This window comes from Coloeus monedula (genome assembly GCF_965178545.1).
Source record: "Coloeus monedula genome assembly, chromosome: 3".
NCBI lineage: Eukaryota > Metazoa > Chordata > Aves > Passeriformes > Corvidae > Coloeus > Coloeus monedula.
Window position 1 is genome coordinate 92,380,859 of NC_138783.1, and position 23,586 is coordinate 92,404,444.

Sequence of the window (23,586 nt, forward strand, 5' to 3'; positions counted from 1 at the left end):
GTGTTACTTAGCTTTAGATAAAAAATTGGTTTTTTTATATATATATATACACACACACATATATATACACATATATATAGTGTATTATTTAGGTGATAAATACATTATCACCGGTATACAGTTATTGATTACTGAGGTGAGTTTATTATAGTTTTCGGTGAGAAAATGCTACAACTTAGCTTCTCCCAATTTTCTACGACAGATTTTTGTCCCCCGGCCCTCTCCCATCCCCAGGCGCATGCGCGGGCCGGGCCAGGCCCCGCCCCGCGGCCGTTGATACGGGGGCGGGCGCCGGGGCTGCGCGCGCCGCACGGCTGAGCGGGAACTTGCGTAACGTGCGGTGGCTGCGTCGCTCCTGCGCTTCCTTCCTCTTATCCCTCCTCCTTCCCCTCCGCAGGCGCCGGGCCAAGCCCGCCGGGCGGGCAGGGAAGGCGCGTTCCGCCGGGACAGAGGCCGGGCGCGGCTCCCGCCGCCGCGGCGGCGCCATGATGAGGCGAACGAAGCCCGAGGTGGAGCGCTACGTCGCTTCCTTGCAGGCCGCGGCTCCATCCCCCAGAGAGGTAAGCGCGGCCTCGCGTTCCCCGCCCTCGCCGGGCCCGGGGGGCGCTGCGGCCGCTCCGTGCGGCCGGTGTGGGGCCTCTTCTCCGCCCGCCCCGCGTGGGGCGGTGGCGGCCCTGCCGCGCGTCCTGAGGGGCTGCCGCCCCCCGCGCCACCGGGAGGCCTCGCTGCCGCCGGGCTGGGGGCGGCTGCGCTCGCCGCCCCTGCGCTGCCGGACTGGGGGGTGGCCGCTCTCTGCGGACTCACGGCGCCGAGCGCGGCGCATCGCTGCTGGGGCTGGTCCCTTCTTATCCGTGGTGGTAAAAGAAAAAAGAATCCTTCTCTGGAGGGATATGTTTCTGGAGACACTCAAACCCCACCGGGACGCGCCTGTGTCACCTGCCCTAGGTGACCGAGCCTTGGGAGGGTATTGGACTACATGATCTCCGGAGGTCTCTTCCATTCCTGACTGTTCTGATATTCTGTGAATTATAGTGTATTTGGGAGTTTCTGAGCGCGTGTTTGCTCAGGGTCTCTCTAAATCGAGTGAGGCACGGGAAGCTATGAGGAACGGCCGAGGGCTTTCGCGTACTGAGGCACTTTCCTTAAGCGGGAGCGGTGGTTTGCCAGAGCTGTGCACCTGTATTTTACAGCTGGTGAGCCGTAGGGTAGTCTTAAGGAGTCCACCAGTTCTCTGAGTACAGACTTCTTCGGTTTTGTGAGAGTTTAGTTCCTGCTTTTCCCTAGTTTTATTTCTCAGGAAAAGATTCTCGAGTTTCGTTTCTTCAGAAGAAGAATCCAAACAAGGAACATGTGAAACAGTTTCAGTTTTGTTTTATGTGCTATGTCAATAATATTCTTGTTTTTATCGCAGTATTAAGAAAGGAAGAAATGGGAGAAAATAATCTTTCTATTGTATTTTAGTAACTGGACAGAAGGATAAGGAACTCTGCATGACTTGTTACCATTTTTCATTATATCTGGAAAAACATCACAGTGAGCAGTCTGATGCAATTCATGAGAGCTATTTAATCCTGAAAGATCCTGTTCTACTGCTCTTGAATTGATTTTTTTTTTTTTTGAGTTCGAATATTCAGCACTGTGTTGTGTAGCATGAATACATCCGTGTTCACCATTATGCAGTAGGGCCTTTATGCAGGCCTTGTGTACATCATCATTATTTGTATCTCTTTCCTGACAGCAGCAAAGTTGTTCTGTGGCTTAATTGATTTGGGTGCTGTTTAGAGCAGGCAATGTCAAGGGTATGACTCTCAGAATCATAGGTGCTGTTTAATTGTTTTGATAATCCTACTGAATTCAAATCCTGTACTGTTGTGCTTAAGACCAACTGGTTCATATTTACTTGCTAGGGTTTTTTTATAATGAAGTAATGCTTACAAAAATTGTATAAGCACAGTCAGTGGTGGAAAATGTTACTGATTTTCCTGTTGTGATGATTTAAGGAAGGGGGTGCTTATAAAGTTGCAGAACATTTATTTTGAGGTTTCTTTTCATCCGTGTTTAAAAGGAGATGCCAAATGCAGCTCCACCACTCTGGCATGTTTCAGTGTTTCCCTTTTATAACAGGCTTCAAAACTACAGTCTGGAAACTCGAGGCATCGTAGAAGGCCTGCTTTTATTTTTAACTGCTTTTTAAATTTTTTTATGAATAACAGTGGTGAGAGAGGGAGGGAGACTTGTAATTCAAGTGAATTCAAAATGTACATACTTGTTTGGAATCATAGATGTAACTAGTTCCAGTATTTCTTGGTTCAAAAGCAAAATCTGGTTTTGAACTGATATTGAGAGCTCAAGCTTTAAATTTGTCTGGTTAGCTTCTACCTTTTTGATTGTAACTTTGTCAGTTCTTTAACTCACTCCTTTCACTTTTCCTCCTGATCATGCTTATGCCACCTTGGCTTCTTTGTTACTTCCTTGTTCTACCTCTCAAAAAATACCTTTGGAGGTGTTTTGCCTCTTGCTCATAGAGTGTGTACGTTAAAGTTATTTTAGTCAGAAATAAACAACTGCATAAATGCATTTCTTTTGCAAATTGAGAACGACTTAGGCAAAAGTCGCTTTTTCCTCAAGCATACTTAAACAGTAGTGTCTAATGACAGTACACTACAGTAGGGCTAAATAATAGATCTCTTGATTTGTAGAATAACTTTTTTCCTTGCTATATTGCAAAGGAATAAAATAAATGTAGGTGACCCTATTCTTCTGCTCTAATGAGTGGTATATGAAATACCATATGTATAAAGGCTTGTTGCTTTCTTCTCTTGTAATCTCAATTTTCCTAGTAGCCTTTTCATACCAAAAACTTTTATTCTTCTCATTCTTAAACATACATCTTTCAGAAACAAACCCCTATATATAATGAGTGGATTTGAGCTGATAATGAATTGTCAGATTCAGTCACCTGAGTATTAGGCATTGCTGAAAAGAAAGGTCACTCGTTAGGGAATTACTTTTGAAGTACCAAATGTCTAAAGTGTGTTTGTCATGGTTTTTCTCCTTCAGAAATCGATGAAAGGATTCCTCTTTGCTAAGCTGTATTTTGAAATAAAAGAATATGAACTTGCTAAAAGGTAACATGCACTGATGGACATTTGTTTTTTTGTTCTCTAAGGTATAAAAGAAAAGCTATGTTTGTATGAAGTAGACCAGAGAAACCAAGATCAATATCTTGCCGCTTTAAGCTAGCGGTCAATGTGGATATTGAGTGCTGTTTAAATCTCTGTAAAACAATAACTTAGAAGAAGATTAGTTACGTGGTACTGAAAAAACTTACCTGGCTGAATTGGCTGGTTCTTTTTGCTCATTGTATTAAGTAGTTCTTACCATTTTTGCAAACTCCTGCTTTTGTTTTATTAGTCAACAGAAATACTGGCTGGTGAGTAAGTGGCATTTGTACAGGTATAAACCATGTTGCTGCTTACTTAAAGGTCCTGACAAAGTCTCTGGAACAAAACATGTGTATACTTCTGTGTGGTCTGGCCAAAGCATCTAGAACAAAATATGTCTGTGCGTCCTGTATGGCAAATTAGGTTGCCATTATAGCTTGAGTGGGAGGGGGAGTGTTAGTGGAAAATACTGGTCAAGTAACTGACTTTTTTTTTTTTTTCCCCTTCATAGATATATATCTACATACCTCAATGTACAAGAGAGAGATCCCAAAGCACACAGATTTCTTGGACAAATTTATGAAGCTGAGGATAACATAGAAAAAGCTTTTGGGTGTTACAAGGTAAGTACTACATTGACCCCTAATGTTCTGCTTTATTCCTTTCTAAATGGACTTCTAAAACCTTTCTGTGCTGAACATTCTCAAACCCATAGAAGAAAACATGCTTCTGGGAAAACTGTCATATACATTTGATGATGGAAAGCACATGAAGCACTGCAGAGAGGATTCTTCACTTGATATTGCTTGCTTCTGTAGTATATTTTGAAGTTGCTTCTTTGTTTTTTCTTCTGGACTTGATTTTTGTGCTGCTTGCTGTTAAATTCTCCCCAAGTCTCGCATTGCCTCTTGGACTACTGTTGTAGAATCCCGTAATGCAAACTGTGATGACAACTGGAGTTTAGTTGCTTCTAGAAGACTAGGCGTACTGTGGCTTTTTGTTTGGTTGGTTTTGAAGAGGGCAGGTGCAGAAGGGAGGGACAAATCTAATTTCGATTAGGCAACCATATAAATGTCAAATTTCCAGTCAGATTGCCTTTGTTCTGGTTTTGGAGAGAAAGATGTGCCCAGAAGTTGTGCCAATACAACTCTATAGAGTGCTATCACGCTTACTAAACTGTGTGTCTTAATTTTTTTTAAAAGCTTTTGCACCTGTCCAGACTAGAGGTCCTTATAATCCTGCTATCCATTTATAGCAGTAGGTAGTGGTAGATGCAGAGGAGATGGTTTTTGCATTGTTTCTCTTAGGCTGTTCTGAATTTCAGCACGTCTGTCTGGGTGCTGTAAGCTAGTGGTGGCATGTAGAAAGGCTTTTCTCATATAATCTGTGTTTATAGATTCAACTAACTTGAATAGCTGGGTATGTTTGTGGGGGTGTAACTCTTACCTTTTCTACATGGATCGTAAGTTAAAGTTGCCTTTTTTTCTTTTTTTCCAAACTCCTGTGTCTGCATGGGGAAAAATAGCGTTCTGTGGAGTTGAACCCAACACAGAAAGATCTTGTATTGAAGATTGCAGAGTTACTATGCAATAATGACATTACTGATGGAAGAGCAAAATACTGGGTTGACAGAGCTGCTAAGCTCTTTCCTGGGAGCCCTGCTATTTACAGGTTGAAGGTAAGTTCAAATTTAGCTCTGTTCAATGGTTTGAACAACTTTCAGCATCTGTCTGGAGTGCCTTTTGCATGTCACCTCAAGCAAAACTCTTTGACTAAATTATTTTAGAATCTTTAGTATTAAAACTATTAGATGTTACACTCTTTCTAGTCTGACATTTTTGTCCAGCTTTAAAGGAAGCTGCAGCTGCATGCTTTCATACCTTTTCTAATATTTCAAGTTTAATCCTCTTCCCAAATGCTGAGAAATTGTGAAGAAGTTAACAATGAGATAGGTGTCACGTGTTCTTTCTGTTGTGTCACTGGCAGGAGGGTAGCCAATCTGTGAACTCAGACTTTCTTGCTTTACACTGCTCTTCTGTTTTCAAATCTGCATTATGATCATTTCTACAGAATGTGAGAAATGCTGTAATTCTCAAATACCATGTACATACTTTCAGCCATGCAATGTCGCTTTTGCACGGATATATTAATTTTGTGTAGCTGGGCAGCAGCCACATTGAAGTCTCAAGGTGCCTGGGCTTTCTTAAGCAAGGTATAGTCTGTGGCATGGTAGGCTGTCTTTGACCCAAATGGTTTGAGAAGCATTTCTTACTCTTGGTAAGAGGCAAATTCTGAGGATTTTCTTCTGTGATAGTTACCTACATTTTTAAATATTTGAGCTTTTTTTTCCAAACTTTACGTAATACCCGAAAGCTTTTAAGAGTATTGTAGCCTGAGTGATGTAGTCTGTGTAGTGGAGGAAAGACTATTGTTTGGTACTGTAGTTGCTCAAAAGACTGATGTGGGAAATGAAATATTAACATCTTGCCTTCATGTTTCAACAGGAGCAGTTACTGGATTGTAGAGGTGAAGATGGGTGGAATCAGCTTTTTGACTTGATTCAAGCAGAACTTTATCAAAGACCAGATGATGTCTACATAAACATCAGACTAGTTGCGCTCTACCGTTCAAATAACAGATTAAAAGATGCTGTGCTCCACTGTCAGGAGGCAGAGAAGAGAATACCTTTGCAGTCAAGCTTGGAATGGTGTTCCTGTGTTGTAGAGACCTTTGAGGTGTTTAATCATATTTTGATCCTGTGATAGTCTTCCGTATCTTTTTACATGGTCTGTTTCTCTTAGTGTCGTTACTCTGACAGCTATTCTCAAGGGATTTAACTCCTTCAAATGCAAGTCTGCTGAAACCAGTGGAATTACAAAATACTTCTTGTGGTTTTTTTTTTAATTCGAATTTTCTCCCTAAAATTAAGCTTTATAGAGCTATTGAGTTTCTAACTTCAAAAGCTGGGTTAGACACAGCAGTTCCATTAGGGATAAAATTGCTCAAGCAAATAGTTCCCTGGAACTTTGCTGCTGAAGAATATGTTAAGGTCTCACCTGTGAAACTGGATTATGCAATAAATGCTACTAGTGTGTTTTGGAGAAGTACTGCCCTTGCCTTCATGGAAGGATGACTGTTCCTTATCCTGTGATGAACTTTCTTCTTTAGGAATATCTGGAATCTTTACAAGACTTGGAGTCTGATAAAAATAACTGGAGAACGATCAAGAAAGATCATCTGCTGGCCTATTCCAGCTTTGTCAAACTGACACTTTCTTCTAGAGATGTTCAGGAATGCAGAGAGGCACTTGAAAGGTACTGTTTAAACTTTTCTGTAGTAAGAAAAAACCCTCTAAGAGTTGTTTAGGGCCACGTAACATCAGCCAAGCTTCTGTTTCACAGCTTATCTTGTTTTTGGGTGATAGAGGAGATTTGCTGTACTGTCCACCAAGAGCAGTTCTTACTGGGTGTAAACCCCAAGCTGCCTTTTGACAAATGTTTGAATGGTCAGCACGCAGCCGTGCAGAAGACTCATTTATATGCTGTGTCTTTGTACCTTCTTTCCTTTCAGTTGGAAAACATTGTTCTGTTCTTCAGCAATTGACTAATCCAGATTTCCCAGACAATTGGAAGCAAACACCCACCTGAAAAACTCCCAATCCAAACAAAGCAACAAAAGTCCAACTGAAAAGCCAAAACTGCCTCTTGTGTATCAGTTTTGTCCTAGTCATTCTATTATTAAGTAACACAACACACTGGAGTAATTAGGAACTCTGTGTAGATAGTATATTTGGGAGGGAGGAAACCACCAGCAGTAAGAAGTCTCCTTCAGAGAAAACTGGTGGTATTACAGCTGACAAAAAGGCTTACCATCTGTGGTGCACCTAGAGTAGTATTGTTTGTAGTCAATAATTTGATTAAGGTCTGGGTTTCTTTCTTGCCATTATCTTCCCTTTGTTACTGGTTTTACTAACTTGTCTTTGTTCCTCAGTAGTACAATGGTGGTTATATTGCTGTATTGTTTTGTAAAAATACTCTTGAGTCTGTTAATGTTGCATGAGTATTTGAAGCAATACAGAATGGGTGAGGAATATTTAATACCAAGTGTGTTTTATTTTATTTTTTTTCCTCTAACACTGACCATCTTGAGTTTTCTGCTTCTGATTTATTAGAGCTTTTCGAGATGTTTACCTCTGAAATACTTCTAGATCATGGCAACGTTAACAGCCATTAGAGTCTTTTCCAGTAATTGAAAAATAGTTTTAGCTGTTTCCTGGAAAGCCTCTCCTGAGTGGGGATTGTGTAGTTATCTACAGCTACTAGAATTTTTATAGTACCTTCTATTTCTGAAGAGCCTGTTGAACAGTATTTTGGACCTTTCTGATAAATGAATGAAAAGAAAGGGCTGAGTGAATAATACCGCCTGTATGTCTCTAAATCTGCAGTAGTGAACAAGTTTATCAACGTGGTTCAGGACAATAGTTTTGAAAGTAGCTGTGGAAAAATGTGATGAAAAAGACTGTAAGTATCTTACAGTAATATTTACTTCAATAAACCCGAGAGCTTTGGGAGTTTGAGGTGATTGTACTTTCTAGTAACAATCAATTGAGTTTGAGCAATACTTATGAGTACTTACCATTGACTCATAGTTACTTAATACACAGTTAATAGCATGAACCAAAATCACCTGCTATAGCTTTTACCAGGACTCTCTTTAGAATGAGTCTTCTCTGCATTTTAGTTTTGATCGTGCACTTCAGTCAGTGAAGCCATATGTGAGTGTGGCTGACGAGTTGTCTCGTACCTTTGTGGAAATGAAAGGACAGCTGTACATGCATGCTGGAGCTTTGCTGCTGAAAATGGCCCAAGACAATGAGGCACAGTGGAGAGCTGTGTGTGAACTAGCAGCATTGTGTTATCTCCTGAGTTTCCAGGTAAATGATCTTTTGGTCTAAGCCTTTAGTTGATGCTTTTCTCGAAATGTTCTTGCTGTGCATGTGTTGAATTCCTGTATTCCTGAGATGAACTAGTGTTTGTGTATCTAAAGGAGAACTCTGTTCTCACTCACCAAACCCTTCTCTTTCACAATTGTTTAAAAGTTTCAAATTACTTGAGTAGGATAAAAGTATACCTTCAACTGTTCCCCTTGCCAGAGTAACCTGATTCGTAAGTATTATTGTATTTATTTCCTGCAGTATATTTCCTTTTTCATAATACAACAAATACACATGTTGAGTGTTATTCCTGTAAGGAAAGAGGGAGAGGAATTGAATAGTTCTAATATACTTGTTGGATAGACAATGGAATTTAAAAAATCAAAGTTCTTTGCCTTGACTATCCTTTTTATACCATTGCTTGCATTGCAGGTATTACTCGCTCTTGTGTACACTTAATGTTATTTTTAATAGCTATAGTTGCACATCTCTGGGTTTTAGGTGGGTTCTCTGCTCTCTTCGCCCATCCCACACAGAACTACAACCCAATATGTGTACCTTCAGAATGAATAATGCCTGTTTTCCTATAGCTTCCTAATGCTGAAAAGAAGCTTTCCTAATTTCTGAGATTGATTTAAATGTTCTGCTCTTACTGTGAAAAACCTGTAACAATTTTCTCCTTACTTCACCAGGTTCCTAAACCAAAGTCAAAGCTCATAAAGGGGGATCAAACTGGACAAGATATGCTAGAAATGTTGGCCTGTGATCGAAAAAGCCAGTCTGGTAATAAAAAAATAGCTGCATAGTTCCATTTTAGTGCTGCAGATTTACTGTAAAGGCTAAGATTTGTTAAAGAACACATTTGTGTGTCTTGTAATGTTATCACTCTAATATATAGTAAAACTTTATAGATTCTGACTGCATATGTAAATAGAACAGTGGGTTGGTTCTGACACCTAAAGTTATTTTTCTTGTCTTAAGCATGCTGGTAGAGTGTGTTCTTTGTTTCAATAGTAGTTGGGTTTTTTCCTCCTTTTTGACTTTCTAGCACGCTAAGGTAGAATTGAGCTTTTATCTGTTAAATTGGTGCCTGAAGTGGCCACCTAAAAACAGAGACTAGACAAGAATAAGGGAATAAAGCTAGGTATTTATTTGAAGGGCCTTCAAAGGTACACCCTGGGGAGTCCAGAGGATACTGCCAAAATGGACCCCAAGATGGACAGCAGGTCACAAGTTCTTCCCACTTTTATAAGTTCGGTTCATTTGCATATCAGGCTTAATTCTCCAGTTAAAGCTTCAGTTAATTATGTAATTTCCCCAAGCTTGCCCCCCACTTTAGAGGCTTTTGGTCTATACTTTCTGGGCTTAGGACAGTCTGAGTGTCCTTGGAGAGCAGGCCTGGAGAGGCTTTGTTACGTCTACCTGGCAAGAGAGAGCAGAAGTTAACAGGCTACAAGAAACTTCAGAGTTACACACTAGGCAGTACAGGATTTGAAAAATATAAAAGTTAAAACCTAAAGCATCCAAATGTACTGGAAATAGCTTCTGCCTGCTGGTGCTATTTTGCAAGTACTGTTAGCCCAAAGAGGGAAAGAAAATATTAGTTTGTTTCCCTGATCTTTCATCCTTTCACTTGTTCATCAGCTTTGTTCTTTTTGCTGCCAAGTATAGACAGTGTTTAAGTCTACAAAATTCTTAGAGGGCCTAGATGAAAACAGATGAACCCCTAGACATCAGGTTCATTTACTTCAGAATGGATTTCATTAATACAGACCTCTGCTTATATTACAGCTATTTATTTTAAGGTCACTTGCAATGCCCTTAGAATAGTCATGGTAAGAGGGCTTTGTTTTCCTAAAGAGCTGGATTTACAAATGCCTTGGGTTTGTTGTCACTAAAAGCTTGGAAAGCCTATGTGCTGAAACACTGACCTAATTACAGGGAGAACATACCTGAACAGTCTATAGGCTTCTTAAGGGGAAATCCTGATTCCCATCCAGCCTTCGGTAGTAAAGAGCAGTCCAGCACAGCAAGTACTACTTTCCTTGTGTTCACTTCTTTATTTATGTGAAGTGATATTTTTGTTTTCTAGGTCATATGCTGCTGAACTTAAGTCATGGCAAGCAAGACTTCTTTAAAGAGATTGTGGAATCATTTGCAAACAAGAGCGGTTCATTTGCATTGTTTGGTAGCCTGTTTGAGAGTGGAGCTTCTAGGGAGAGGTCTTTTATCGGCACAGATGATATTGGAAATGTCAGTACACAAGTACCAGTGCAAGGGGAACTTCATAAATACGATATTGGTAAGAGGTGTTCCTTTCTGAAGCTCAGCACAGCTTTGTGTACCTAAATGTCTTCTGCAAATACTTGTGGAAGAGGTACCGGTACACAAATATTTGTACTGCAGCAAAAGACAAATACCTGGAATAGCTGTCCAAAGTTGGCTAAATGTCATAGGAAAGACTTATACTTCATTGCAATGTAAAGAAGTTCTTCTTCAATAATTCCTTAAGGACTTTTGGAGAAGAAAATTTTGCTTAAATTAGTTACCTATTGGACTGAATAAAGTGAAAATGGAAATGATGAGAGTCATCCCCTCAGAAGCTTAAGCGGTTGATGGCTTTGAGCACTTAGATGAACTTGGTATGTTTGGCTATTCTGACTGAAGTTTGTAACCCTTCATAAGTAAAACTGGAATCTTGGTGCTCATTGGTCTGTATAGTATCTTTGGCTGCTCTGACGGAGAGAAATGTGAAACCCAGCTTTGATCAGATAGTAGTATTGAGGACTTGCAGGAAGCTGATATTTGCATCCAACCTTGTTTCTTGCGTAGGTGCAGTTCGATTGCACAACGGCAGTCTCCAGCACCTCGTGTGGCTTGGCTTGCAGTGGAACTCTATGTCAGTCTTGCCTCCCATGCGCAAGTGGTTAAAACAGCTTTTTCACTTGCCCCAAGAAACATCAAGACTTGAGACAGATGCTCCTGAATCTATTTGCCTGTTAGACCTTGAAGTAAGTGAACTTTTAAGTTCTTTAACGTACCATACAAATTAAGTTTTTTGTTAATTAATAACTTTATTTTTTACAAACAGGTATTCCTACTTGGGGTGGTATTCACTAGCAACTTACAACTGCAAGAGAAGTTTAATTCTCACTATAGTGCACATCAACCTCAATTCTTGCCATTGCCAATATGCAAGCAATTCTATACTGAAAAGCAAAGATCCTGGTGGGATGCTGTTCGTACTCTTCTTCAGAGAAAATCAATGTAAGGCTTTTTCAGTTTGGAAGTGTTTGATCAAGCCTTAAGGGAGCATCTGCTGCAGTAGCTTGGATTGGTCCCAATAGATTCTTGTAAAATTAATTTTTTGGACATATTTTGCAGCTTTGTTTTAGTTTTTTGCAGCTTTGTTTGTTTTGAAGCTTTATTGTAGTAGGGACTTGATATGTTTGGAAGATTTCTAAAAACAGAATTTTCATTTCTAATAATGCATTTCTAACCTAGAAGCAAGTTAGGACTTAAGTTGCAGGTTGTATTCATCAAAGAAATGGTATGTAAACAGATGAAAGCCAGAAAATATTAATCAAGGAATGTTTCTTCTGATATTCAGACCAGGAACAGCAGCAAAACTGAGGCTTATTGTACAGCATGGCATAAGTACTCTGCGAACACTGGAGAAGCACGGCCTTCAACCTGCCTTAATCATACACTGGGCAAAAAGCTTGCAGAAAACAGTAAGCTGAGATTATTTTTAAATATGTGGAAGCCAAAGTGTTTTTCTCTTATTTTCTAAATTGTGAACAGACTCGGGATGGGAGATTGGATGAATGTGTGTTATTAAGAACAGCTGATTATTTTATCAGACGAATTTGTTGGTCTAGTCACTCTATAAAGTATTCTTGTCTTAAACTATAGTGTTATTTTCTACATATGTTACTTTACATAGCTACTCTTAGTGTCAGAGGAAGACTTTGGAACTCTTAAAGAAAATAGGAGAAGGATATGTAGGAATAGGATTTTGACTTGAATTTGCTGAAATAATATGCAACTATTCCCTTTCCTTCACCAGGGAATTAACCTTAACTCCTTCTACGACCAGAAGGAATATATTGGACGAAGTGTCTACTACTGGAAGAAAGTTCTGCCTATGCTGGAAACTATCAAAAAGAAGAGGAGTATTTCTGAACCTACTGATCCTCTCTTCAAACACTTCCATAGTGTAGACATTCAGGTACAGATTGATTGAGCCAAGGCTGAAGAGAGGGTCTATGTCAGAATCGTGCATAGTTGTGGGATTTTTGTCTACATTGTAGTATTCCATATTGTTATTACTATGAAACTCTTAAAGATGATATTTGGTAATAGTGTTTTATAAAGGGAGAAAATTCTCTGCTTACAGCTTTGGTCTTACCTTTAAAATGGTGTTTATGATTTGAAGGCATTGAGCACCCTCAGTACCAACTTCCTTGAAAAAGAATTCTCCCTGTGTTATAGGAAAAAAGGTTATGTCATTCCATTTTTAAGTACAAGTTTTCCTTCGTTTTGTTTGTAGGTCTTTCAGGTTGCAGCGTATGAAGAAGAGGCACAGATAGCATTTGCTATGTTGGATGCAGTTGATGGCAAAATTGATGATGCTTTATTAGCATTTGAAGCTATTGAGAATGTGGTTTCATACTGGAATCTTGCTGTGGTAAGTTGCTTTACCCAGAAATGTTTCTCTTTACTCAGTTTCCTTCTGTCTGATGCTATTCACTCTGCATCCTGTTCTTTAGATTTTCCAAAGAAAAGCGGAAGAGATTGAAAATGATGTTATGCTGCCAGAAGAGCATGAGGAGCACAAAACCTACCTTCTTAAAGCCAAGTATTATCTAATGAAAATTATTGCAGAAAGCTCCTCAGATATGTCATTAGCTGAGAAAGTAAGTAATTCTTGCTTTAAAAACTTGTTCCAAGGGATGCAGTAGCTTAGGTTACTGTTTGAAAAATTAAATCCTTTACATTCAGGTTAGGTTTTTTTAGACCAGGCTTTGTATTAAGGCAAGTTAAATTCTGGGTAACTTCTGTAACCCACCAGATCATGTGGTATCCTGGTTGCGCTGTTGGTGAAAGCTCCAATGTAAACAGAGCTTTTGCCACTGTCTTTTAGTTTGATAGTTTGAAAAAATGTAATTGTTTGTGTGAATTGTCTTCTTACGTCAATCTTAACAGGTTTAGAGCTTTGCTGAAAAAGACCTCAGTATTTATGTAATGAAAGACTTGTGAATTGCTCAGCCAGAATTCTGAATGTAGTTTCTCTTGTTCTGAGAGAGAATTGCAGTCATGACTCATATTTGAAACAACTTTCTAGTTGCCAGTGTCTATTGAAACTGTGAGGGAAGTGTTAGATTCAGTGATCCAGGAACTTGGTGAGAATGGTGAAGAGGAAAGTCTTGCCTTCAGAAATGGTCTATCACGAACTGTAGATTCAGCAATGAAACATTCCACTCCGTCACCAACCAAATTCTCTCTTTCACCAACTAAGACCTACAAGGTATGTTAGCCAGTTATTATTTCAGGGAATTGTTACTTGTAAGAAAAATTCAAATGAATCAATTAACTTTTCTTTTCCTAGTTTTCTCCGAAAACTCCCCCTCAGTGGGCAGAAGACCATAAATCTATACTTCAAATGATTTGTCAGCAAGTAGAAGCTTTAAAGGTAAAAATTCTGTCACCATATTCAGTAAAGAACTATTGACCTTTTAGTTATGGTAAGGATCTAGTGGTAACAGCAGGGGCTAACTTAGAATTCCTAGAATTTTTTTCTGTAAAAAGCTGCCCAAGATGAGTGCTAGAGTAAATCTTCCTGCTTAGAAGCTCCTCTTTGGGACTTGGACAGGAGTGCTGAGGCAACACATCTAGGGGACTCTTTATGTAGAAGGAATTCTGCTCGTATCAGCTTGGTACTCATCCACTTGGTTCTGGCTTTTGTACTGGCTTGTTCTGGCTCTAGAATACAATGAGTACTTTGTACTTCGTGGGCATGCCTTGCATGATCTGGCAGATACTTCCTGGTTTGTTTTTCTTTTAATTATGCTCCAACCCCCCCCATTTGAACATGCTTTTGAGTAGCAAAAGGGTAGGTATTGTGCCTTATATTTTCTTCGATGAATACCTGTGCAGTAGATACACTCTTGCTTGGCATCCTGTCTTGACAGAATGAAATGCAAGAAATGAAACTTAATAATTCCAACACAAATGCATCTCATCGGTGGCCTGCTGAAAACTATGGAACAGATACAATGCCAGATAGTTATCAGAGAGCACAAAATCTGCATGAAGCCCCGTTAACAGGCAAGTTGCTGTGGAATTTTTATCTGAAAGGTTAGCTAAATCAAATATGACTTTTGAAAATAATGCTAAAGTGCATTAGTGATTCACAGTTTAAAACTGATTGCTGGGAGGAGTCTGTAGAAAACAACAAGAAAAGTTAAATGTTAACTGTTTTCCTGGTGTTCCTTTTTAGTTGCTACCACTGGCCCATCTGTATTCTACAGCCAGTCACCTGCCTATAACTCTCAGTATCTTCTGGGAACTGCTGCAACCAATGTAACACCAACAAAGGTGAGAAAAAGTTTATTTCCTTAAGTTGCTTCCAATGATCTCCTGAAAATGACTGACTGGTTTTGATTCTGTACGTAGCTGGATGTAATTGCAGTTCCTTATGTAGATTTTGGTGAACTTAGACTGCTAGGGATAAAATTATAGTTTGTCTCTCTGCTTAACTTTTGGGAATTGAAGTTTGGGAGGAAAAGCCAGAAAAATGTATATGTGTGTACATTTCTCCTACAGTCTATGTATGATAGCACTTTACTATTCCCCCCTTAATTGTGTGGTAAAAGAAAATGGAGCTTGCAAAGCTTTTTTTCATTAAAAAGAAACTCACTCATATTGTGCCCCTTCTTCAATGCTTGTTCTCAAATGCCCTTCAAGTTTTTAAACTAATTGGTTCCAACTAAGGTAAAACTAGTTTAGGTTTAAACTTGACAGCATGCCTTTCGTTTAAGAGTACATGTTTACATGGGCTTCAGCACAGTAAGATTTTGTTCCTTTGTTACCTTAATAAGCAGAGCACTTGTTTTCTGCTTTTTCTTTAGCCTCCTGTCTATGGCATGAACCGACTTACACCTCAGCCACATATATATTCCTATCAACCACCGCCAATGCATACGCCACCTCTGCAAAACACTTCTGGTTGTATGTTTTCCCAAGAAATGTATGGCCCACCTCTGCGTTTTGATTCTCCTGGTACTAGCCTCATTTCCCCTCGTACGGGTGATGACTACTACAACTACAGTGTCCCACAGGCAAGCACCAATCCAACACTGCCTAAACCGGGGTATTTCACAAACCGTTCAGTCACGCCGCCCACTTTAAAGCCTGCAGAACCAAAAGCAATGCCTAAATTTGGACAGCCGGGAACAGCAGAAGGATCAAAAACGCCTCTGCCAACATCAGCACAGCCAAGTCAGCCGACAACTTTTAAATTTAAACCTAACTTCAAGTCTAATGATGGAGACTTTACTTTTTCTTCTCCCCCTCAAGTTGCACCACAGCCTCTTGGTGCACCTTTTAATAGTAGAGAAAGCCTCTTGGATCTTCTGACATCTGATAAACCTTTACAGGATGATAGATACATTGAACAAAAGCCAGTTAACGATCCCACAAGTAGTTCAAGAAATATCTTCAATTTTAGCAGTAAACATATTCCAGGCATCTCTCTTCGAGAAAACACAGGCCAAAATGCACACAAAAACATGGGTTTTGAGAAGAATGATACACTTAGCGTTCAAGAACCAAGTAAACCTGTATTTATGGCTTCAAGTTCAGATTTGGCCAATAGAAGTCATGAAACAGAGGGAGGAAGCACCCATGGTGGAGATGAGGATGATGATGGTCCTCATTTTGATCCTGTGGTGCCACTTCCTGATAAGATTGAAGTAAAGACAGGTGAGGAAGATGAAGAAGAATTCTTCTGCAACAGGGCCAAGCTCTTCCGCTTTGATGCAGAATCTAAAGAATGGAAAGAAAGGGGTATTGGAAATGTGAAAATACTGAAACATAAAGTATCTGGCAAATTTCGTCTCTTAATGAGACGGGACCAAGTTCTGAAAATCTGTGCAAATCACTACATAAATACTGATATGAAATTAACTCTAAATACTGCATCAGATAAGTCATTTGTATGGCATGCATTAGACTATGCAGATGAATTGCCAAAACCAGAACAGCTTGCAATTAGATTTAAAACACCTGAAGAAGCAATGCTCTTCAAAAAGAAGTTTGAGGAGGCACAGAATATTTTAAAATCCTTGGGATCAAATGCTGACACATCTGTGGCTCAGAACACTGGGACTGCAAAAGAAACAGCAAATCAGGACACCAGGGAGCCTAGCAGAACCATTTCTGGGACCATGAACTTGGGCTTTCAGTTTTCAAAAGATGGTGCAAGCAGTGAACCTGACAGCAAAGGCAGCCTTACAGCTACATCCACTGCATCTAGCACTACTATTTCATTTGGAAAGGATGCTCAGCAAGCCTGTTCTTCTGGTGGGTTTGGGCAGCATCTCTTGAAGAAGGATCAGTGGGAGTGTAAAGAATGTTCAGTTCCAAATGAAGCAGCTGCAAAGAATTGTGTATCATGTCAAAGTCCAAATCCAGGTATGTGGGAAACACATGGCACCCCATTAACTGGCTCCGCAAGTTTCAAAGCGAGTGGTAACAACACACTGCAGGACAAGTTTGGCTCTGCTTTTGCTAAAAAGGAAGGTCAGTGGGACTGCAGTGTCTGTTCAGGAAGAAATGAGCCTACTGCCTCCAAGTGTATCAGCTGCCAGAATCCAAACAAACCTAATACAGTGGTATCTGGTCAACAAAATTCCTCTAAATTTTGCCAAGCGATTGCTCCAAAGGCTATTCAAAATGACTTGAGTGCTGCTTTTTCTAAAAAAGAAGGTCAGTGGGACTGCTCTGTATGCCAAGCAAAAGATGTGAACTCCTGTTCCTGTCAGAGTCCAAAACCTCAAAATCAACCAAATGCATCCATACCAACTGTTCAGGCACCTGCTGCTCCAGGGTTTGGTTCTGTTGCTGATAGAAGTAAGCCACTGAAAAATGGGTTTGAAGGGCTTTTTACTAAAAAGGAAGGTCAGTGGGATTGTAGTACTTGTTTTGTGAGGAATGAAGGTTCTTCACTAGCCTGTGTAGCCTGCCAAGAACCAAATCCATCTGGTAAGCCAGCTGGTGATGCTTTGTCAACTCCTGCTTTTGGCTTGAAAAGTAAATTACCTGAACTTGCTGGAGGACAGTTGGGAACAGGCTTTAAGTTTGGTCTTGAGCAAGGCAAGACACCACCATTTACATTTCAGATTTCTTCTGATACTGAAGCTAAGTCTGCAAAGGAAGGATTTAACTTTTCAATGCAAATGCCTGAAGGTGGGTTTAAGTTTGGGATACAGGAGTCTACTAAAAATACTACTAAGAAAGATGAACCATCCAAAGAGCATACAACGGGTTTCTTAAAAAGCATTGATGAAAAAGACAAAAAGGAATCGCCTTCAGATAGTGGAACTGGATTCCAATTTCAAGAAACAGTAGCCAAGGAGAAAAGTGACTTTGTTTTTGGGCAAAATAGTAGCACTTCTACTTTTGCTGAGCTTGCAAAAAGTACTCCTAGGGAAGGCATTCAATTTGGCAAAAAGGATCCTAACTTCAAAGGCTTTTCAGGTGCAGGTGAAAAGCTGTTTTCTTCACAAAATTCTAAAGCAGATCACAAAGCAAACACATCTGCTGACCTTGGTGAGAAGGATGATGATGTGTATAAGACAGAGGACAGCGATGATATCCATTTTGAACCTATAGTTCAGATGCCTGAAAAAGTAGAACCATTTACAGGAGAAGAAGATGAGAAAGTGTTATACTCTCAGAGAGTAAAGCTGTTCAGGTTTGATCCAGAAACAAGCCAGTGGAAAGAACGTGGGGTGGGCAGTCTGAAGATTCTTAAAAATGAAGTTAATGGCAAAGTAAGGATATTGATGCGGCGTGAGCAGGTACTGAAGGTGTGTGCAAACCACTGGATAACGACAACAATGAACTTGAAACAGCTGTCTGGCTCAGACAAAGCATGGATGTGGATGGCCAATGACTTCTCTGATGGTGATGCAAAGCTGGAACATCTGGCAGCAAAATTCAAGACACCAGAGCAGGCTGAGGAGTTCAAACAAAAGTTTGAAGAATGTCAGAAGCTACTACTAGATATACCTCTGCAGACACCCCATAAACTTGTTGATACAGGTAGGACAGCTCAGCTCATACAGAGAGCAGAAGAAATGAAGTGTGACTTAAAAGATCTCAAAACTTTTCTGACAGATGACAAAACTAAATTGTCAGAAGAGGAAAATGTAAACCCTGTTTGTGCCAGCAGTACTTCTGATTTGGTTATAAAGCCACATGCTGAAAGTACAGGCCCTACTCTGGAGTGGGATAACTATGACTTGCGTGAAGAGGCATTGGATGATAGTGTAAGTAGTTCTGTATATGCATCACCTCTTGCCAGTAGCCCTGTAAGGAAAAATCTGTTTAGATTTGGAGAGTCTACCACTGGTTTTAGTTTCAGCTTTAAATCTGCTTTGAGCCCATCCAAATCTCCTGCCAAACAGAATCAGAGTAGAACATCAGTAGGCACAGATGAAGATTCTGATGTTACTCAAGAAGAGGAAAGAGATGGACAGTACTTCGAACCTGTGGTACCTCTGCCTGATCTCGTGGAAGTGACCAGTGGTGAGGAAAACGAGCAAGTTGTCTTCAGTCATAGAGCCAAGCTCTACAGATATGACAAAGATGCAAAACAGTGGAAAGAGAGAGGGATTGGCGATATCAAAATACTGCAGAACTATGACAACAAACAAGTGCGTATAGTAATGAGAAGGGACCAGGTACTAAAACTCTGTGCCAATCATAGGATAACACCAGATATGAACATGCAACAAATGAAAGGATCTGATAGAGTGTGGGTATGGACTGCATGTGACTTCGCAGAGGGGGAAAGAAAAGTAGAACTTCTGGCTGTGCGATTCAAGCTGCAAGATGTTGCAGACTCATTTAAGCAAATTTTTGATGAAGCAAAGCATGCCCAAGAGAGAGAAACACTGATAACACCTCTTTCTTCTCGTGCCAATACACCAAAGGAATCTCCATGTGGTAAAAATGCTGTAGCTGTGCTAGAAGAAACAACCAGAGAAAGAACTGATGTCAGCCATGCTGATGATACTTCTGATGCAACTGTAGAGGCTGCAGAGGTGTCAAATACTTCTGAAACACCAGCAAAAACAGTAGTTTCTCCTCCAAAATTTGTATTTGGATCTGAATCTGTCAAGAGCATTTTCAGTAATGAAAAGTCAAAGACATTCACATTTGGAAATACTTCAGCCACGGGTTCTCTCTTTGGCTTTAGTTTTAATCCCCCAAGAAAGAGTGAAGGCCATATTCCAGCATCTCAGAACACAGCACAGAAAGAACTGGAGATCTCAGAACCACCAAAAATCTCAACTGCTACTCAGAAGCCTGTAGACAGCAAGGTAGACAACTTGCCTGCTTCAACACAAGATGGACCATCTAACTTTTCATTTAGAATTCTGGAAAAAGGTGAGTGTCAGTTGAACTAGTAATTTATTCATGTATGCAACTTATTAAGCAGTCAGTTCTGTGCTGTTCATTACTCTCTTGAGAATAGGTAGTTTCTTTCAGTTTTGATGCAGGTATCCACATGTTTTCCAGAGTTTCAACTAAAGGAGGGAATTTTAGGTCATCATTATTTTCAAATAAAAATGTATGATGCAGGATGAAAATTTGTTTACTGAGAACAGGTATTTCAGATAGAGAACTTAAACTCTGAAGTGCTGCATCTGAATCTTGGATTTAAATCTGAATCTTGGATTTAAATGCTCAAAGAATCTGTGGATTTGCTTTTGGGGCTTAAATACGTAGTTGATGTTGTATGTATCCGAGCCTTTGCTCTGAGTGGCAAAGCATGAGAACAGCAGATGTATGCTTCAGCTAAAATTTGCATTATCCTCATGACTGAGTAGATGGGTATGGTGGAACTAGTCTATACCTTTGTTTCAAGTGGTAAATACCGGCCTCTGCAGTTTCGGTTGTGTAGCTTAACACCAGATGTCAGCCTCCTTCCTTAGCCTGTGAAGAGATTGTGACTGCATACTCTGTTGTATTGTTTCTGTCACAGTCTCAAAAAGATGCACAGGCAGAAGCAGTGGCTGTGACAGGACCACTATAATGTGCTGAAGTGTCTTTGTGAGAAGGATGGGATGTCTCAGAATTATGAACACATCCTGTCTGTTATTAGCTAAAGTGTAGTAAAGTGATGTGGCAGAAGATGATAGCTGCAGTCCATTCACATGGGTTGGATAAACTTGTGTAGAATTAACAGGTGAAATTTCCTGCTGTGAAATATGACTATGGAATACTTGCAGAATATACGTAAGTCTGTTTTATCCTTTTAAAATTCCAGGTAAATATCTATATATCAACAATTTATTTTTTAGGATTTAATTTTAGCCTTTTTAAATCTAATCCTATGGCCTTTTGGACAAGCACATCCTCCTTGCAACCTGATAGTAAAGGTATTTACGTACTGCACTGAATGTGTGATAAAATCACTCTAGCAGGCATGGACAATAACCCAGCTGTGTCAAAGCAGTTGGCTCAGTAGTCCTTATAATTAACATGCATGCTGAAGGAGAGTACTTGAAATTGCGTGTCTGACTACTGTATTTGTCCTGTAAAGAATGTCTCTAGCCTTTAGTATGTTTACATGAGTCAGCACAATGGATGGCCCTGTTTAAGCTTTTGGCTTCTGTTTGCCTTATTTTTTGAGAATATGTGCCCTGCACTTCTTCCATCATGGTTTTACTAAGCATGCACACTGGATCTCTTAAATTCCTTTTTTCGAGAGTTATTACATTGGTATTTTCAAAAAATGTCTTGTAGTGCCTGACGTGGTTAACTCCATGTCAATGAAACGTGCCTGAAGATCTTGAGGCAGCTTACCTGGTAAAGAGCTAGAATGTATTTAGCCTCTGTGGAAATGTTTGCTTCAGTTTCCTGATTATCAGTATTAACTGCTGCGTAGAAGAGAGAAGCGCGCAGAAAGTGAGAGCCACCTCCTTAGCTGCCTCTTATGCCTTTATACTTCATGTATAATCTGAAGCCCACTGTAGCTGGTTAGAAAACTTCTGCCAGTTTGTAACCAATTTGTTTACATTCAGACCCTGTAAACAAAACTGTTACAGCTTATAGTTTGATTATATGTTACTACCCGTGCTGCTTGCAAGTATGCTTGCTGTAAGCATGCTCAACTTACATGGTTTTAAAAGTATTTTAATTTTAAATAACAAACTTTTAGTCTGAATAAGACAGTCTTCCAATTTAGAGTCTTACATTGTTTTAAAAGGTCAAAATGTCATTCAAGAAGCTGTTCTTATTTGAACACTGAATTCCTGTATCCATAACCTAAAGTCACTTGCTCTGTGTTTTCCAAGTGTCCCTGTGGATGGAGTTTATTAACAATTCAGTTCTATTTTCATAATATGATGTCTGTAATGTGAAGTGATTAAACATTCTGTGCCAATGCACACATGCAAGAACTTTTCCTACCTCAAATTGATTGTGATTTTATATTGGGGGCATATGGCAGGGAGGATATATTTAAAGAAACAAACAAAATAAGTGTTTCTGGTATTTAAGACTGTTCTTCACTTCTACTTTTCTGATAATTAGGTTGTGATTATATATTTAGTGATTTATTTACAGTTGATAATTGTCTTCAGTGTAACTTCTTGGTCTTTGAGCTCTGACTTAATAGTAAGAGATTTTGAGAAGTCCTTTCTAAATTAGGTTTTCAAACCTACCCTATACAAATATAATGTGAGGCTTACTCATGGGGAACCTCTTTTGGGGGACGGTTTCTTAGTTGCCCTAGAATAACATTCAGAAGAAATTTAACCTTGTAGTTCTGCACCTCCATGCATTTACATTTTCTCAGGTCTGGTCATAAACTTTGTATAGGTTCTTGTTCTGGTTTTGGCTGGGATAAAGTTAATTTTTTCTCAGTAGCTGGTACAATGCTGGGTTTTGGATTTAGTGTGAGAATAATGCTGATTGCACACTGATGTTTTGGTTGCTGCTAAGCAGTGCTTACCCGAAGTCAAGGACTCTGTCTTCTCTCATACTGTGCCATTGAGGAGGTACACAAATAAATGCTGGGAGGGAGCTTTGCTGGGACAGATGACTCAAAGTGGCCAAAGGGATATTCCACACCACAGAACATCATGCCCAGTTTATAAACTGGGGGAGTTACCTGGAAGAGGGGCCAGTAGGGGTGCAGGAATGGAGTCTGGCTTTGGTCAGCAGGTGGTCAGCAGTTGTATTGTGCATCACTTGTTTTTCCTTGAGTTATATTTTTTCCTTTTATTATCGTTATTTACTATTATTATATTTCACTTCTGTTTCAATTACTAAACTGTTCTTATCTCAACCTACAAATTTTACATTTGATTCTCCCCCCCATTCCACCAGGTTACAGGGTGTGAGCCAGCATCTCTGTGATGCTTAATTGCCAGCTGGACTTAAACCACACCAGTGCTGTACAAGTTTGTCATGTCAGTTGCAGGCTACTGTAGCTCTTACACGCTTTAGGGTTTAAGCTGGTGCTTTCCTCTTTTATTCAGAAGATATTGGTCATTGCTTCATTGCATGATCATTGATCAATGCATGAGAGGAAATATCAGTATTGTGACTAGAGAGATTTAGGCCTACCTAGTCTTAATGTCAGTTCAAACAAAAGTGAAAATACAGTACAGTATTGAAAAGAACTGTTGTGCATTATATTGTCTTGAATGTTGTTTCTTCCATTTACTAACAATGTTTTGTGTGGATTTTTTCACCCAGAGTAGAGAGTTCTAGTATCCTAAAACCAGCAGTCTTTTCAGAATACATTGTATGTATGCATGGCTCTTTGTTTTGTGGCTGCCTGTGATGATACATTTAAGATCTTTGCAACAGTAGTCTTTGTTGTTGAAGTCTTTTATCATTTTGAGTAGATGTTTGGAACACTAGGATATTATTCCAGTGTTTGACAGATCAGTTTCATGGAGAACTTTACCTGTTGACTAATCTGAAGTGACCTTAAATGTATTTCTCTTATTCAGCTATTTTGCCCAAAGGGAGCTGAAGGAGACTGCATGGTAACTCTTTTTAAATACTATCAAGCCTGATGAGCAATGAATGTGGTAAAACACTGGAACAGTGTATTTGTTGCCACAGCTTCTGGCTAGATTTCTACTGCTCAAATTAAAGAAAGCACATGCTTTTACCATCTACCTGACTGACTTGGAAGAAGTGTCTTGTTATATTCAAAGATACATTTTTGAAAATTTT

The 23,586-nt window shown here is 39.7% G+C and overlaps 1 protein-coding gene across 2 annotated transcripts in view; it reads left to right on the forward strand.

Annotated features, from left to right (window-relative positions):
* The first annotated feature begins 382 nt into the window (after window positions 1-382).
* Window positions 383-23,586, forward strand: part of RGPD4 (RANBP2 like and GRIP domain containing 4) — a 34,265-nt gene continuing 11,061 nt past the window's right edge. The window contains exons 1-21 of one of the 2 annotated variants that reach the window (XM_082278322.1): window positions 383-560; window positions 3,061-3,128; window positions 3,676-3,787; window positions 4,690-4,842; window positions 5,669-5,899; window positions 6,333-6,478; window positions 7,905-8,097; window positions 8,790-8,880; window positions 10,190-10,399; window positions 10,930-11,108; window positions 11,189-11,364; window positions 11,708-11,831; window positions 12,167-12,328; window positions 12,650-12,787; window positions 12,870-13,016; window positions 13,445-13,627; window positions 13,709-13,792; window positions 14,292-14,427; window positions 14,600-14,697; window positions 15,231-19,776; window positions 20,694-20,771. In XM_082278322.1, the coding sequence (XP_082134448.1) occupies window positions 486-560; window positions 3,061-3,128; window positions 3,676-3,787; window positions 4,690-4,842; window positions 5,669-5,899; window positions 6,333-6,478; window positions 7,905-8,097; window positions 8,790-8,880; window positions 10,190-10,399; window positions 10,930-11,108; window positions 11,189-11,364; window positions 11,708-11,831; window positions 12,167-12,328; window positions 12,650-12,787; window positions 12,870-13,016; window positions 13,445-13,627; window positions 13,709-13,792; window positions 14,292-14,427; window positions 14,600-14,697; window positions 15,231-19,776; window positions 20,694-20,771 (7,330 nt within the window). In that variant the 5' untranslated portion in view covers window positions 383-485. The remainder of the gene's footprint in view (window positions 561-3,060; window positions 3,129-3,675; window positions 3,788-4,689; window positions 4,843-5,668; window positions 5,900-6,332; window positions 6,479-7,904; window positions 8,098-8,789; window positions 8,881-10,189; window positions 10,400-10,929; window positions 11,109-11,188; window positions 11,365-11,707; window positions 11,832-12,166; window positions 12,329-12,649; window positions 12,788-12,869; window positions 13,017-13,444; window positions 13,628-13,708; window positions 13,793-14,291; window positions 14,428-14,599; window positions 14,698-15,230; window positions 19,777-20,693; window positions 20,772-23,586) is intronic. The other variant, XM_082278323.1, reaches the window with a different exon arrangement.